This window comes from Astyanax mexicanus, chromosome 21, assembly GCF_023375975.1.
Source record: "Astyanax mexicanus isolate ESR-SI-001 chromosome 21, AstMex3_surface, whole genome shotgun sequence".
Taxonomy (NCBI): Eukaryota; Metazoa; Chordata; class Actinopteri; order Characiformes; family Acestrorhamphidae; genus Astyanax; species Astyanax mexicanus.
Genome location: NC_064428.1, coordinates 37,824,147 through 37,841,189, shown reverse-complemented (window position 1 = coordinate 37,841,189; position 17,043 = coordinate 37,824,147). Strand labels below are relative to the sequence as shown.

The following is a 17,043-nucleotide window of genomic DNA, read 5'->3' as shown; positions in this document are numbered from 1 at the left end:
TGTATATAATTCAGATATTGCACACATACTTATTTCTAATAACAGTAAATGTAATATGGAGTAAAATGTTTAGGTGGTAAGGTGACCTTTAGTTGAATTTAACTAATAATAAACAGAAATACAGAAAATTTGTGATTAAATGTAATTCTGCAAATGTTAGGATTAACATTAAGATTGAAGTTTATCGTTAATAATAAACTATCCTCTTTAACCATTGCAACAACATTTAAACAAGGGTTTTCTATCAGGAACCTGAACATCCTCATGCCCATCCCTGCTGTATCTCATGATATCTCAGTAATATCAGCCCCATAAACATAAGCCATATCATATATATATATATATATATATATATATATATATATATATATATATATATATATATATATATATATATATATATATATATACTGGACTCAACACTGTGTGTGTGTCTTGGGTGTGAACTCCATAAACACTGTGTGTGTGTGTGTGTGTGTGTGTGTGTGTGTGTATCGTATGTACTGAGCTGCAGGCGGTGGTGCACACGTCCCACATTCCACTAAAGTCACCAAGCTCCTCAACTCAATAAATAAATACATAAATACATAAATATATAGATAAATAAATAAAAAGGTTCTTGCATAAAAATATGGACTTAAGTGTGTAAAATTTTAATGACAAAATGTTTTTTTATTAATATATTTATCTATGCAAGCATTTATGCAAAATGTATTTATTCATTTGTTTCAAAATGTATTTATTTATATATTCCCACATTCATTTATTTCCACATCTTGTATTTGTTTGCATATTGCCATAAAGCTATAAATGCATAAATGCATTTAAATGTAGAAAAAAAAGAAATTAATTAATGAATATCCCCAAATAAAGGTGAATTATTTTTATATTTAATTATTTACGTTTCTGCATTTATTTATTTCCACATATTTTCATGTGTTTGTTTACGTACTACCATAAATGGATAAAAAAAAAAATAATAAATGCAGAATTATATAAACAAGGCAAGTACAAATTAGAAATTTGTGGGTTAAATGTGTTCGAGTGTACTGTACAGGCCTGTCCCGCAATTAATGATCTCTCACCAGGAGGTGCACTACCCTCTAAAAGCTGTTTTATAGAGCAGCAGAGGAAGCAGTTTTACGATAAATAGAAATACATGAGACTGAATTCCTTTATCAGGAGTTGTGTATATATTGATATAAGATATATTGTAAAATATTTACACTCTGAGAACAAACGTTCTGTACAGAACTTTATTAACTGAATAACAGCACCAGAAATACTTCCACTGTAGTTACACTGGTTCTATATAGGTATATATACACACACACACACACACGACCCTGACCCCAGGAAATGCACACACACACACTCTATAGATAAAGGGAGATGAATGAGTGTGTGTGTAAAGATAAAAATGCACTCGGACCAATCAGAGAGCAGCCCTTATCAGAGTGGTTTAGCGCACGCACGCACACACACACACACACACACATAGACACAACTCAATTTACAATTTAAACACATTTCTAAACACTTAAATTACTATGCACACACACACACACACACACACACACACACACACACACGTTCATTTATCACAAAGCAATCTCAGTGCCAAACTTTTAAAAATGCTCACTTTTTAAAATGTTCAATATTAAAACAATACAATATATTTTAAAATATAATATTAATGTTTAAAACTTGTAATCAGAATTCACTGAATCATTTTTAAAAAAAAAAGAAGAATCACTGAACTGAACTGAACAGAACAGGATTTCATTTTTCATTTGCTAATGAATCTTTAAATTGAAATTAACTATAGGAGAAATCCGTGTCTCCAAGCCTCACTGAATCATTTCATAAAGAATCACTGAACTGAACTGAACTGTATGGAACTTTAAGGAAATCAGTGACTTGTGAATTTAAAGAATCGTTTTCTAAAGAATCAATAAAATGAACAGTTTTAAAAGAGTATGAATCCAAATTCCACAAAGATTCAGTGAATTGAATTGAACCATAGGAGAAATCTGTATTTCCAAAGCTCACTGAATCATTTAATGAAGAATCACTGAACTGTAGGGAACTAAATGAACATCTGTGACTTGCAGACACTGTGACTTGATTCAGGATTCACTGAATCATTTCCTACAGAATTATTAAATAACTAAATCATTTCAGATTTGATTCAAGATTCACTGAATCATTTTCTGCAGAATCATTAAATAACAATCATTCAGATCCAGATTCTATTCAGATTCACTGAATCATTTCCTACAGAATCATTAAATAACTTAATCTTTTTCAGATTTGATTCAAAATTCACTGAATCATTCCCTACAGAATGATTAAATAACTGAATAATTTCAGATTTGATTCAAGATTCACTGAATCATTTCCTACAGAATCATTAAATAACTGAATCATTTCAGATTTAATTCAGGATTCATTGACTCATTTCCTACAGAATCATTAAATAACTGAATCATTTCAGATTTAATTCAGGATTCATTGAATCATTTCCTACAGAATCATTAAATAACTGAATCATTTCAGATTTAATTCAGGGTTCATTGAATCATTTTCTACAGAATCATTAAATAACTGAATCATTTCAGATTCAGATTCTATTCAGATTCACTGAATCATTTCCTACAGAATCATTAAATTAAATGTGTGTGTTCAGGATTCACTGAATCATGAGGTCAGAGATTTACAGCTGTAGTAGCTACAGGAATGTAAACAAAGCAGTGTGTGTGTGTAAGAGTGTGTGTGTGTGTGTGTGTAAGAGTGTGTGTGTGAGAGAGAGTGTGTGTGAGTGTGTGTGTGTGTTTGTGTGTGTGTGTGTTGGAGGGTAGGTGCTAAATAGATGTGACAGTTTTCTCAGACTGTCTGAGTGAGAGTTCCCACCAGTCTCTCTCTCTCTCTCTCTTCTTTATCACTCGTTCCCACCCTCCTCTCCTCCACTCGTTCTCTCTCTCTGCTGCTGATCTCTCCATCCACAGCTTCAGTTAAAGTGATAGAAGTCCTCTCCCTCCTTCAGCTTCAGACTCGCTAAACTCTCCTCCAACACTCCAGCAGTCATATCCTACAGAGAGAGAGAGAGAGAGAACAGAGAACAGAGAGAGAGAGAGAGAGAGAGAGAAAGAGAGAAAGAGAAAGAGAGAGAGAGAGAGAGAGAGAGAGAGAGAGAGAGAACAGAGAGAGAGAGAGAGAGAGAAAGAAAGATAGATAAAGACAGACAGAACAGAGATAGAGAGAGACATAACACAGGGTAGAGAAAGATGGACAGAACAGAGATAGATAGACAGAAAAGAGAGAGAGAGAAAGAAAAAGAGATGGAGAGATAGATAGAAAAGGAACGGAGAGAGAGAGAGAACAGAGAGCAAATTATTCTTGATTTATTCCCATTGCCAAGAAATCGTGGCTCTGGGCCAATCAGGAGTCAGCACCTGTGCAGGTCAGCCAATCACAGCACAGAATGACAGATCCATTAATCAGCTGTGTGTGTGTGTGTGTGTGTGTGTCCCGTCCCTAGAGGGGACTTCATTAGTAAATCAGAGACTGTGATGAATTAGGCTTCATACTACTGTGTGTGTGTTTGTGTGTGTAAGTGTGTGTGTGTGTGTGTGTGTGATCAGTACTCACCAGTTTAACACACACTATAAAGGGAGGAGACGCGTCTTTAACACGGAGAACAGGAATCTTAGGCTTCGGCCGCTCCTGTTACAAACACACATACAGAATAAATATATTATTATTATTATTATTATTATTATTATTATTATTATTATTATTAATGTCTCAGACCATCTGAGGCACACTGCTCAACCTATCCCTTCTGCCCCGCCCCTAAACCCATACATCACAACACATATACATTTATATAAGGATGTGTGTGTAATTGTACCTTTGAATCCTCGTATGTATAGAAGCCCTTCTTGATTTTCTTCTCATCTACATCACAAAATGCCTTGACCTTGACACACACACACACACACACACACACACACAGAAAGTAGAAAGTCCAGTCAATACTGTATATAAAACATTATTAAGTGTAAGTGTTAGAACAGTTTTCTCCTACCTTCTTCTGATTGGTCAGACTCAGGCTCCGGTAGAGCTTCCGCCCCTGTTTCCCAGCATTCCATATGGTGAAGGAATCCCATTGGTCGAGCACTCGTTCCTGCAGGAAGTTCACCCGAAGGGTCCAGATCGTCTCCCTGGAGAAAAACCGTAGGATAAATTTATTAGTTTATAGATTTCAATTATTGTTTTTAAAACTATATTGGGAATAAAGTTGTGTGTTTGCAAGAAACTGCAGATATGATTCACATTTTATTACCGGGTTACAATTCAACATGTACTGCAAAGCTGGAAACAAAATCAATTAATATCGTATAACATTCATTTTATCTAAATTTATATTTATTTTGTATAAGATTTTTAGTTTCATCTATACTTTCCTATTTTATCCTTAGTTCTCTAGTTTTATCTATAGCTTTCTAGTTTTATCTGTTCATTTTCAGTTATATCTGTAATGATTCAGTTTTATCTGTAGTTCAGTTTTATCTATAGTTCTTCAGTTTTATTTGTAGTTTTTCAGTTGTATCTGTAGTTTTTCAGTTTAAGCTGAAGTTTTACAGTTTTATCAGTAGTTGTTCAGTTTTATCTGTAGTTCTTTAGTTGCATCTGTAGCTCAGTATTATCTGTAGTTATTCAGTTTTGTCTGCAATTTATCCATTATTTTTCTGTAGTTTTTCAGTTTAAGCTGAAGTTTTACAGTTTTATCAGTAGTTCGTGAGTTTTATCTGTAATGATTCAGTTTTATCTATAGTTTTTCAGTTGTATCTGTAGTTTTTCAGTTGTATCTGTAGTTTTTCAGTTATATCTGTAGTTTTTCAGTTATATCTGTAGTTTTTGAGTTTTATCTGTAGTTTTTCAGTTGTATCTGTAGTTTTTCAGTTGTATCTGTAGTTTTAGCTGAAAAAGTCAGTTGTTTTCCTAGTTTTCCCCAGTTTTATGTGCAGTTGTTCAGCTATTGATGTTATTAACTGTAAAACAGCTCAGGGGAGAGGAGCACTTGTGAAGGTGACTGACGTGAGACGACAGGAAGGAAGGATGAGAGGAGGGGAAAAAGAGAGTATTTAGAGACGCTTCACTTCCTCTTTGGACATCTCTCTCTCTCTCTCTCTCTCTCTCTCTGTGTGTGTGTGTAACAGGAGAGGAGAGGTTTTTAGTCGATGTCATCCAGATGCTGCACATTCAACATTTCCCAGTGAAGATTCCCCTCATTCCCAAGATCCTGGTAAGATTCCAGACATTCTGAGAGACAGGGACACTCTGGGAATGTGGGAATGCAGTCTGAAGACACTCAACCCCCTCGTGGATTCCCATGCATGATGATAGGGTTGGCTAATACATCAAAACTGATACATCCAACACATCAATCTTTATATCATTATTAAAATCTTGATATTTGTCAAATTGCCCATCCTGCTTCTCCCAATCCAATGATAAACGCTTGATACGATTTTATCCAATAAAAAAAAAAGTATTTCAAAAGGGGGAAAATATGTTTAGATGCATCGTAAAAACATGTCTAGTATCTAGCAACAATCTCTCACCAGGAGGTGCACTACCCAAAGGTAGCCTATGAGAAGTAGCAAAGAAAACAAGTTCATATTCATACAGTTTTAAGAGTTCAGAAATAATCAATATTTGGTGGAATAACCCTGTTTTTTAATCACAGTTGTTTTTTTTCATGCATCTTGGCATCATGTTCTCCTCCACCAGTCTTACACACTGCTTTTGGATAACTTTATGCTGCTTTACTCCTGGTGTAAAAATTCAAGCAGTTCAGTTTGGTGGTTTGATGGTTTGTGATCATCCATCTTCCTCTTGATTATATTCCAGAGGTTTTTAATTTGGTAAAATCAGAGAAACACATCATTTTTAAGTGCTCTCTTATTTTTTAAATATATGAAAAAAAGTATTGTTTCTTCTGAAACCAAGGGTATTGCAGAGAGTTTAGTCTGCTATTGTGTGTGTGTGTGTGTGTGTGTGTTGGGAAAGTGGTGGGACGGTGGGGGATTTTCATGCTCATTATTGATTTTCCACAGTTAATCTGAGTTTGCCCATCAGAAACCCAACCCTACCCTGCTGTGTGTGTGTATATAAGTGTGTGTGTGTGTGTGTATAAGTGTGTGTGTGTGTGTGTATAAGTGTGTGTGTGTGTGTGTGACTCAGGGAATGACAGAATGCGAGAGAAATGAAGAAAACATGTTTGGTCATCAACTGACTCAATGATTCTGGACCCACAGAAACAGAAACATAACTCATCCCAGAATACTCTCTCTGACATGGCGGATATATAAATGATTACAGCTGTGATCTGATTGGACACTGGGTCTTTTATCCACAAGAGGGCGTAAAGAAGTGCTCTCCCTGCTGCCCTATAAGAGAAAAAGCTCTCAGAGGCTACTTCTGGGTAGTGTACCTCCTGGTGAGAGACCATAGACTGCTAGATTTGTTTCTACAATGCATCCAAACACCTTTTATCCAGCTGCATCCAAACACCTTTTATCCAGCTGCATCCAAACACCTTTTATCCAGCTGCATCCAAACACCTTTTATCCAGCTGCATCCAAACACCTTTTATCCAGCTGCATCCAAACACCTTTTATCCAGCTGCATCCAAACACCTTTTATCCAGCTGCATCCAAACACATTTTATCCAGCTGCATCCAAACACCTTTTATCCAGCTGCATCCAAACACATTTTATCCAGCTGCATCCAAACACCTTTTATCCAGCTGCATCCAAACACATTTTATCCAGCTGCATCCAAACACATTTTATCCAGCTGCATCCAAACACCTTTTATCCAGCTGCATCCAAACACCTTTTATCCAGCTGCATCCAAACACATTTTATCCAACTGCATCCAAACACATTTTATCCAGCTGCATCCAAACACATTTTATCCAGCTGCATCCAAACACATTTTATCCAGCTGCATCCAAACACCTTTTATCCAGCTGCATCCAAACACCTTTTATCCAGCTGCATCCAAACACCTTTTATCCAACTGCATCCAAACACATTTTATCCAGCTGCATCCAAACACATTTTATCCAGCTGCATCCAAACACATTTTATCCAGCTGCATCCAAACACATTTTATCCAGCTGCATCCAAACACCTTTTATCCAGCTGCATCCAAACACCTTTTATCCAGCTGCATCCAAACACATTTTATCCAGCTGCATCCAAACACCTTTTATCCAGCTGCATCCAAACACCTTTTATCCAGCTGCATCCAAACACATTTTATCCAGCTGCATCCAAACACAATAAAATAAAAAAATAAGAGAGCACTTAAAAACTACGAGTTTCTTAATTTTACCAAATTGAAAACCTCTGAACCAAACTGAACTGCTTGATTTTTTGCACCAGGAGTAAAGCAGCATAAAGTTATCCAAAAGCAGTGTGTAAGACTGGTGGAGGAGAACATGATGCCAAGATGCATGAAAAAAACTGTGATTAAAAACCAGAGTTATTCCACCAAATTGTTTTATTTCATTTTCTGCAAATAAATGCTGTAAATGAGAATATTTCTGTGTACTCACTCCAGTACTGAGTGTGTAGCAGCATGTTGGTGGTAACGATAGATCAGCAGACACTCGTCCACTCTGAGTACAGAACCGCCCAGCCTGAGAGAACGATAGAACCACAGCAGATCCTCCGGAACTCCCTGAGAGAGAAAAATACAAGTAATTAACTCTTGATGAGTTCAGCACAGCTGTTAACTGAACGCCTGAATTCCAGGAGACTCTATCTTATAAAGCTGACATCTACTTTGAGTTTTATGTATTAATGGATGAGTTTAGTATTAATTTACAGTTCAGAACTTATTGAAATATAACAGTGAAAATTATTACAAATATTAAACTATCCTTAAGAGAGCTAAAAAAAGACTCAAACCCAGCTCTTTACAAAAAAACAAAAAACAATTGTAGCTAAAAATCCCATTTTAATGGCCTTTGAAACACCAGCTCTTTTTAATTTAATAATTAAAAAGGACTGTTAACATTACTAAAAGACTCACCTTGCCGCCCTCGTCAAACGGACCCACTTTAAGGAACCAATCACGAGAGCAGAACCAGGTCGGCATCACCACTGTTGGACCATGTGAGGTGAACACCTGAAACAGATACAATCTGTCTCTAGTAGATAAATAATGGGAAATCATGAAAAGTGTGAATATTTCTTTTGCTGAAAACAGAAAAAAAGTAATTGATATGGCACCATAGGTTCAGGGTATAATATCATTTACCATATTTATATTTTTCAGAGAAAAAGTACTGAAAAATTGTAATTAAGTAAAAGTACTTTTACTTTGCTAAAATTCTACTCAAGAAAAAGTAAAAGTACCCATCTAAAAAAAGTACTCAATTTAAAATGTACTTTGAGTAAAAGTTGCATAGTAACTTTTAATTATTTGATGTAAAAAAAAAAAGTACAAATCATAAATTAAATAATTATTAAATTAAATAATTTGGACCTTTCAGGCCGTATTTTGTTCAGATCACCCCATAAAACATTTTTTAAGAACAAGTGACACAGGTTTCTATAATCCATTGCTTTTCTTTACTGTTAAAAGGTTATGGTCATATATGTGACTATAAACTGATTTTTTTTTTTTACAGTTTTACAGTTCATTATTATTTTTTAAATGCTATTTACATGTTTTTTTAAACATTTAAGCAGATTGTTTAATGTGTTTCCAATAAAAACTTAAGGAATTATCATCAAAACGTGAAAACATACAAAAAACTTTTGTTTTTTCATTTTTTTACTCAGTAATTGGGAGTTTTCCAATATAGCGAAGTAAAATACTTGTGTCAAAATGAACTTCAGTAAAAGTAAAATGACCTATTTTAAAAATGACCTCTGATTATTGCGTACGATACGATATATTATTGCACACACCTAAACGTATCGAATAGTATCATGCTGCCTGCAAACAAATAAATCAAGTGAAAATCAAAGAAATGAAGTGAAAGTAAATGTAATAAACGATCTGCATTTACTTTTCTCTCCCTATTTTTTTACTTTAATTATTAAACTACAGATTTTATAAGTGTTAGATTGCGTCCAGCTGTTTGTGTGCAGATGTTGGAGCTGTGTTCCTGAATGCAGAGTTTTATAGTAGTGCTGTAATTGTTGTTAATACAGGGCAGTTATGAGGTGAGTAAATTAGTAATGGTTAAAAGATGTTGCCCTCTGGCAGTCGTTTGTGTAGAGAGAGAGAGAGTGTGTGTTGGAGAGGGTGGGTGACCTTGTGTGGAATGCGCAAACACACCCCGCTGAAAGCCGATACTGCTTTTAATCAGTGAAGGAGAGTGAGATGGAGTGATGGAGTGATTGAGAGGAAAAAAGTAGAGAAAAAAATGATAATGAGAAAATTCTTGCGCTTTGTCCCAATTATGAGTCCAAAACAGCTGTGACCCGGTGAGACATGGACTCTACAAGACCTCTGAAGGTGGTATCTGTGGTTTCTGGCTAGACGACTGGGTCAGAACATCTCCAGAACATCAGAAAGGCACTGTAGAAGGTTCCAGGTCAATGCAGTGGTCAGTACCTACCATGGTGCCAAAAGCTCATTGATGCAAATAAAGGTCCCATGCATCTCAAAACATACAGAATTCGATGGTAAAGGATCTGTTGCTAACATCTAGAGGTGGTATCTGTGGTATCTGGACACCTTCCGATGTTAGCAGCAGATCCTACAGCAGGTTTTATTAGTTATGAGCTGGGACCTCCATGAGTATCAAATGAGATTTTGGTGCCGTGACCCTGGCGCCAGTTTGTGAGTCGTCCCTCTTTCTTGGAGATTTTTGGTCGGTACTGACCATTTTCAATACACAGGTCTCTGCTTTGTCGAGGCAAGAACTACACAAGACCTAGACAAGGTGGTATCTAGACACCCAAGTTAGTTAAGTTAAGTAAACAAAACTGTAATTCTTAAAAATATATATTTTAAAGTCAATCGAGTGCTGGGTGAGAAAAGTTAATTCTGTACTTCAGTGGAGTGGTTTTAATTCATACATAAGAAGCTCTGATGATTTTTTGCGGAAATTAAAGGATTTTAAATGCAGCTTATAGAGCTAAAAATATGGTAAATGTTTAGTTATATTACATCAATATCTCAATATTGTTCACATAAAGCTCAACTGTCCATATGTTTAAATGAGTTTCAGCAGGACAGTGGTTCTAATGGAGTGTTCTAATTGGTTCACAGGGCCGTATATAAATATTTACTGTGGATCAGTGCTGGTGGTCCAGTCAGGTGGGTTCTTTTACAGCAGGGATGGGCAACTGGCGGCCCTCGTCATCACTCAGTGCGGCCCGCGAATAGATCAAAAATTATTTCATAATTTCATAATTAAAAAAAAAAAAAAAAAAAAACGTAATTCTACTTTTGCCAAACAACCACGAAAATTGACATTGACATCCAGTCCATTGTGAGCCAGCAGGCCAAACCACAGCTCTCTCATTAGCTTCAACAAATGTTGGGCCTCTGTGGTCTAGTTTTCTGCTATTATTGAATGAGCTATTTGCAATCAGTTTTTAAATCTTTTTTGTTCTTTGTTATAAATGAGTTCAAATGCCTTTTGCACTTTTATAAGCAAATGTTTTGTCCTTGTTGCTTATGAAGGACTTGTTATAATGAACTTATTTTACACAGAGGAACTACTGTATTTGCAATCAGTTTTTTAAGCAAACCTTTGGGTTTCTTTGATATGAAGGACTTCCTTTTTGCACTTTTTTTAAGCAAACTTTTTGTTCTTTGATATGAAGGACTTCCTTTTTGCACTTTTTTTAAGCAAACGGTTTGTCTTTTGCCGTATTAAAATGCATTAATATGCAGAAAATAGTTGTTGATAAATGTTGGTGCTGTAAACATACAGATATAAATTCATATAAAATTTGTTCTTATTGAAAATCATTTGTAGCGTTTTTCATATTCAATTATTTGAAGTGCGAGGTCATGTGGCCCTCCAATGGTCATGCTGAAAAAAATGTGGCCCTCTCCATCATGGAAGTTGCCCATCCCTGTTTTACAGGGTAAAGAACAGCTCCTGTTGTTAAACCATTACATTACATTACATTACATTACATTACATTACATTACATTTGGCAGACGCTTTTGTCCAAAGCGACTTACAATATTGAAGTGCAAATAATAGAAGAGGTTAAGTACAAAAATAATAGAAGTTAAAAATTAAGCATCTATAGATAGGGCCTTAAGGAGGTCAGAGGGAAATAATGGGATAGAGGAGTAGAGAAGAGGAAGAAGGAGATGAGGTTAGAATTAGTTAGTTAGTTAGAGGTGTTAGGAGAGTAAGAGCTCTTTGAAGAGCTCTGTCTTCAGGAGTTTCTTAAAGATAGTGAGAGATTCTCCTGATCTGGTAGTAGAAGGTAGTTAGTTAGAGGTGTTAGGAGAGTAAGTGCTCTTTGAAGAGCTCAGTCTTCAGGAGTTTATTAAAGATAGCGAGAGATTCTCCTGATCTGGTAGTAGAAGGTAGTTAGTTAGAGGTGTTAGGAGAGTAAGTGCTCTTTGAAGAGCTCTGTCTTCAGGAGTTTATTAAAGATAGCGAGAGATTCTCCTGATCTGGTAGTGGAAGGTAGTTAGTTAGAGGTGTTAGGAGAGTAAGTGTTCTTTGAAGAGCTCTGTCTTCAGGAGTTTATTAAAGATAGTGAGAGATTCTCCTGATCTGGTAGTAGAAGGTAGTTAGTTAGAGGTGTTAGGAGAGTAAGTGCTCTTTGAAGAGCTCTGTCTTCAGGAGTTTATTAAAGATAGTGAGAGATTCTCCTGATCTGGTAGTGGAAGGTAGTTTGTTCCACCATTGGGGAACTCTGTATGAGAACAGTCTGGATTGCTTTGTGTGAGTGTTTGTTTGGCAAAGCGAGGCGACATTCATTGGAGGAGCGCAGCGGCCGGGAGGTAGCGTAAGCCTTCAGGAGTGAGTGCAGGTAGGAAGGAGCCTGTACTGTCATCACCTTGTAGGCGATTGTAAGAGCTTTGAATTTGATGCGAGCAGCAACCGGTAGCCAGTGGAGCTCAATGAGCAGCGGGGTGACATGAGCCCGTTTTGGCTGGTTGAAGACCAGACGTGCTGCTGCATTCTGGATCATCTGGAGTGGTTTTACTACACAGGCCGGGAGGCCAGTTAGCAGGGCATTGCAGTAGTCGAGGCGTGAGATGACGACTGCTTGCACCAGGAGTTGGGTGGCCTGTTGCGTCAGAAACGGTCGAATTTTTCCGATGTTGTAAAGCGCAAAGCGGCAGGATCGAGAAACTGAGGCCACATGGTGCGTGAAGAGAAGCTGGTCATCAACCAGAACACCCAGGTTCCTAGCAAGCTTTGTCGGTGAGAGAGAGAGAGAGTCGATGGTTATGGCAAAGTTGTGTTGAATAGAAGGTTTTGCTGGTATAACCAGAAGTTCAGTCTTTGAGAGGTTTAGTTGGAGGTGATGTTCCTTCATCCATGCGGATATGTCTGAGAGACACTGCGATATCCGTGCAGAGATTGAGTGATCATCTGGTGAGAATGACAGGTATAGCTGAGTGTCGTCAGCAAAGCAGTGGTAGGAAAAACCATGTGAGCGGATAACCCGACCTAGAGAGGTGGTGTACCAGGTTTCAGTATAAACAGAAACTCTCCACCAGTCAGACTGACCCACTAACGCCTCACTTCCTGCTTCCTACACTGCTGCTGCACAGTGTGTGTGTGTGTGTGTAGACTGTGTGTTTCACACCCAACACACCAAACACACCCCCACACCCCCCCTGTCTGAGTGGAAACTGAAGTCTCCAGGTACATTTCCTGTTTCCAGTGACCTTCCACCCTGTGCCACGCGACCCCGCCAAGCACACACACTCTACACGTCCTGTTACACACACACACACACACACACACACACACACTCTCTGAACACAGCAGGGAAGGGAGCAGCCAACTATACTTTGTCTAAAAAGAAAAAAAAACTAGAGATGGAAAGATAGCTCTGCTGTGTATCTGTATTTTCTTATTTCCAAGCCAAAATCCGTGCTCTACGATTGGCTGATATTTCTTTAATCAGCCGAATTTGAGAGCCAATCAGATCATATTCAGGAGCTGCACACTCACTCGTTAACATTGTCACACTAAAGGTTTGGCTCAGCTCAGCTCTGCATGGCAAATTATTGTTTTTTTCCACGGTTTCTGCTGTTTATATCCGTGGATTGTGTAAAATACGTAGAGAAAAGAGAATCAAGGGCTTTTAACCCCACTAACCCAATAATAGAGCTCTCAGCAGTGCATGTTTTAGCCCAATTAGTGAGTAGCAGAGCTAACAAACACCACTATCCACATACATAACTGCAAACTTTTAGGTTTTAACCCCAGTAACTGAATTATACTGCTCTCCACAGAGCATTTTCAGCCCAATCAGTGAGTAGCAGAGCTAACAAACACCACTAACCAGATGTTTAAGCTCTGGATAAGCAGCTCTTTTTGGTTTTGTTCCTACTTAAAGCTTCACATGAGGATTACAGGGCTTTTTTTTGTTTTTATGAGTCTTAAATTTTAATCTACACATAGATTTCCGTTATTTGTTCAAAGATGGCCAAAATTAGGTCGAAATTACTAAATTTGCCCAGAGAGGTTAATGTGGCACTTAAGTTTAAAGGCGATTGAGATCAGTGATTGGTCCCTAAACACTAATCGGTCCATCTCTAGACATAAAAACTATTAATAAAAAGTACAGAAAAGAGTGTGTGTGTGTGTGTGTGTTTGTGTGTAAGTGTGTGTTACCTGTGTATAGAGTTGCTCTGGACTGAGTGAGTTGATCCACCGCGTGTATCGCTCTGTAGAACCTTCAGGATCACGCCGTACCTGGCAACCAACAATCTAAAAAAACATACAGTGCAAATAAAGCCAAAGTCATGTGACAGGAACTAGAACCATGTCCCATGGCTTTTGGCATGTGCCATTGAAAATGCTAAAGAACAATCATATTTATATCATGTTTAAAGGTGAGATAAAGTATTGATATGGCGATAAATCGTATCGTTTTCCTTTGTGGTACATTATCATATCGATACGTGTCGTTAAATATGGTTACTTTTATTAAAATATAGGAGCTTTAAACTCCCCTATTACTCCACAAGGTGGCGCTATAATCAAATGAATAGGGTAAATGTGCTTATTGTTAAATTTATTGGTAATGCTGGTGTGAATTACTCCACAATTCCTGGTATTTGCTTATTTAGGGGTGTTTTATCTCCTCCAGGTTTATATTTACATATGACGTAGAAATTAAGTATCGTAGAAAATTATCTTGATATTTTGAGTATAGCAGAATCTTAGTATTGTGATCATCACTATCTTGAGATGCCCTGCGATTCCGCTCCTTTATTTTTAGTCTAGAACTATCATAAATTAGCCAATAAACTACTAAAAGGACTGTAAATGTTAACATAGCACTACCATCCTATAGTGTGCTTGCACAAATCAGCATTGTTATGCCGTTGAGTTCAGAAATGTGGAAGTTCTGGAGCTTTGGAAGCTCCAGTAGAAGACCAGAGGCTGGAGAAACTGGGCTGAAGTTAGAATAAATAAGAAAGTACGGTTCTCTCGGGCTCAATAGGACTCCAGATGTTTCCGAAAATAGCTGCTATGAATAATTACAGCCTATAGCAGCTCTTCTCATTTCCATTCATACACATTTCTACACAATACACACAATCCCCTTTATTTTCCATGTAATCCGCGGGAACACGGCCTGCCAGCCGCCAGCCGACCTTCAGCCTGTGCCAACCAGTTAAACCCACCGTACTCACCAAACCACAGCCTCCCACTCCACCACACCACCATTCTTCTGCTGTCCAGCCTGACGCCAGCCTGTCCAGAGCTGACCACCGACCCAGAGGACAAAGGACAAACCAACCAATCACATCCGACCACCTCATTACGACTCATTCCTCTACTTTTACCTTTCTTTAATGGAAAACACCACCGTTCCCACTGATCTGAGGACTTCCCCAACACTTCAGACCATTCGAACTGAGAAGATCCAAACCCAGCATCTGCCCAAAAGGGTGTGGACACCCTTTAATTTCCTAGAACCAAGTGAATTAAAGGGCTAAAATAACTTTAAAATACTTTAAAAGACAGTAGATGCTGAAACAAAAGTAAAAAAGGGATTCTTGGGACTTCTCCATTGTTTCAGTAACTTTATCTACCAGGAAAAAGCATTCTAATACATTTTGGAATAGCATTTCTGTGAGGATTTGATTGCATTAATTAATAATAGCCAGCTTTAGTGAGATCAGGATGTTGTTCCCACCCAAAGAAACACTCAAAGAAGTATGAGAAACCCTACCAGCTATTAAGTAACACCCTAGTTTGTAAAGACCACCTAGCAACACCACAGCAACCACCTAATAACTCCACAGCAACCACCATATTTACAACCAGAAAATTAGATGGTAGGTACTGACCCCCTCATAAGAACTTTTTGATCTTTTAAAGATGTTTTGACCCAGTTGTCTCTAAAACATCACAGCTATATAAAATATTTAGTAACTCCCTGGTTGCTAGAGACCATCTAGCAACACCACAGCAACCACCTAAAATAGTACAGCAACCACCACAGCAACAATCAGACCAATTACTTGGTAGGTAGGTACTGAACCTCCCCATGAAACCCATCTGATGTTTTGACCCATTTTTCTTTAGAACAGCCCAGTCATATAGACTATTTAGTTACTCCCTGGTTGTTAGAGAACATCTAGCAACACCACAGCAACCACCTAAAAACTCCACAGCAACCACCATAGCAACATTCATACCACTGGTACATGTACATTTAAATGTCACACCTGAGCGACCACTTGGAACCTGAATTAACCTGAATCTGGGAGACCATAGCAATTTTCTGCAAGACTTCACAGCACTACCACAGCATCCACCTGGGATACCTTAGAAACTGACAAAAGTCTCATTAGGTGCAAATTACACATTAGTATCACCCAACCAACCACTCTTGGAACCACAAAACCCACTAGACGTTTGGAGACGTATACTTGGGTCCATTTTTCAAAAGTTAAACAGATCGTTCGCTTGCTGCCTAACATACACATCCAAAACACAACAGGAGCCAAAACTAAGTGTACCAGTAGGTTCTTTGAAGTTTATTTCCAAAGTGTGAACCAGGAACTGGTTCAAAGGTCCACAAGATCATCTCCTTTATCTTTTTTTTAATGAGGGCTCATTTGCATATTGAATTCCTTCACTGATAGGCAGAATGGGACAACTGCTAAATGGTAAACTTCCCACAAAATTAAGCTTTACATTACTGTGTTCACTAAAACATACAGTAGCAACCACCACGCAATACCTTAGCCACCAACAGCTACAGTATAGAAACACCTAGCAACAACGTAGCAACCAACTAGCAGTCAGAACAACTTTAGCTAGCTGCACAACCCCCCCGCATTTAGCAACACCACAGCAGCCACCTGGGATACCAGGGCAACCACCCATCAACACCAGAGCAACCAACTAGCAACTGTAAAGCAATACCATAGCAAGCACCTAGGATCCTACACCAACCACCGAGAAACACCTTAGCCACTAACAGCTACAGTAGAGCAAAACCATAACAACCACCCGGGATACCGCAGCATCCAGTCAGAACCACTTTAGCTTAGAGGACCACAGTGGAAATAAGCCTTAGTGCTTTATTGTGTTTTAATCCTCAGTGATTTGAAATGCATTATGTCTGTTGTCTGTGTATGAACTTTTTGAATCATTAAATAAATTTAATGTCACCTAGGATACCATGGCACACACCTAGAGCAACCAGAGCAACCAACAAGCAACCATTTAGCAAATACCGTAGCAAGCACCACAGCAACAAGCTAGCACCCACTTAGCAATACCACAGCAACCACCTAGGACACCATAATAACCACCAACCAAAGCC

The 17,043-nt window shown here is 37.9% G+C and overlaps 1 protein-coding gene across 6 annotated transcripts in view; it reads right to left on the bottom strand.

The window, feature by feature from the left end:
- Positions 1-1,242: 1,242 nt before the first annotated feature.
- The window catches only part of b3gntl1 (UDP-GlcNAc:betaGal beta-1,3-N-acetylglucosaminyltransferase-like 1), a 26,240-nt gene continuing 10,439 nt past the window's right edge, over positions 1,243-17,043 (bottom strand). For 3 of the 6 annotated variants that reach the window (XM_022662168.2, XM_022662169.2, XM_022662172.2), the window contains 7 exons: positions 13,869-13,964; positions 8,114-8,209; positions 7,635-7,759; positions 4,091-4,226; positions 3,914-3,982; positions 3,652-3,726; positions 1,243-3,091 (listed from right to left, as the gene is read on the bottom strand). In XM_022662168.2, coding sequence (XP_022517889.2) covers positions 3,011-3,091; positions 3,652-3,726; positions 3,914-3,982; positions 4,091-4,226; positions 7,635-7,759; positions 8,114-8,209; positions 13,869-13,964 — 678 coding nt within the window. In that variant the 3' untranslated portion in view covers positions 1,243-3,010. Of the gene's footprint in view, positions 3,092-3,651; positions 3,727-3,913; positions 3,983-4,090; positions 4,227-7,634; positions 7,760-8,113; positions 8,226-13,868; positions 13,965-17,043 lie in introns of all 6 variants that reach the window. The other 3 variants (XM_022662170.2, XM_022662173.2, XM_049469722.1) reach the window with 1 other exon arrangement.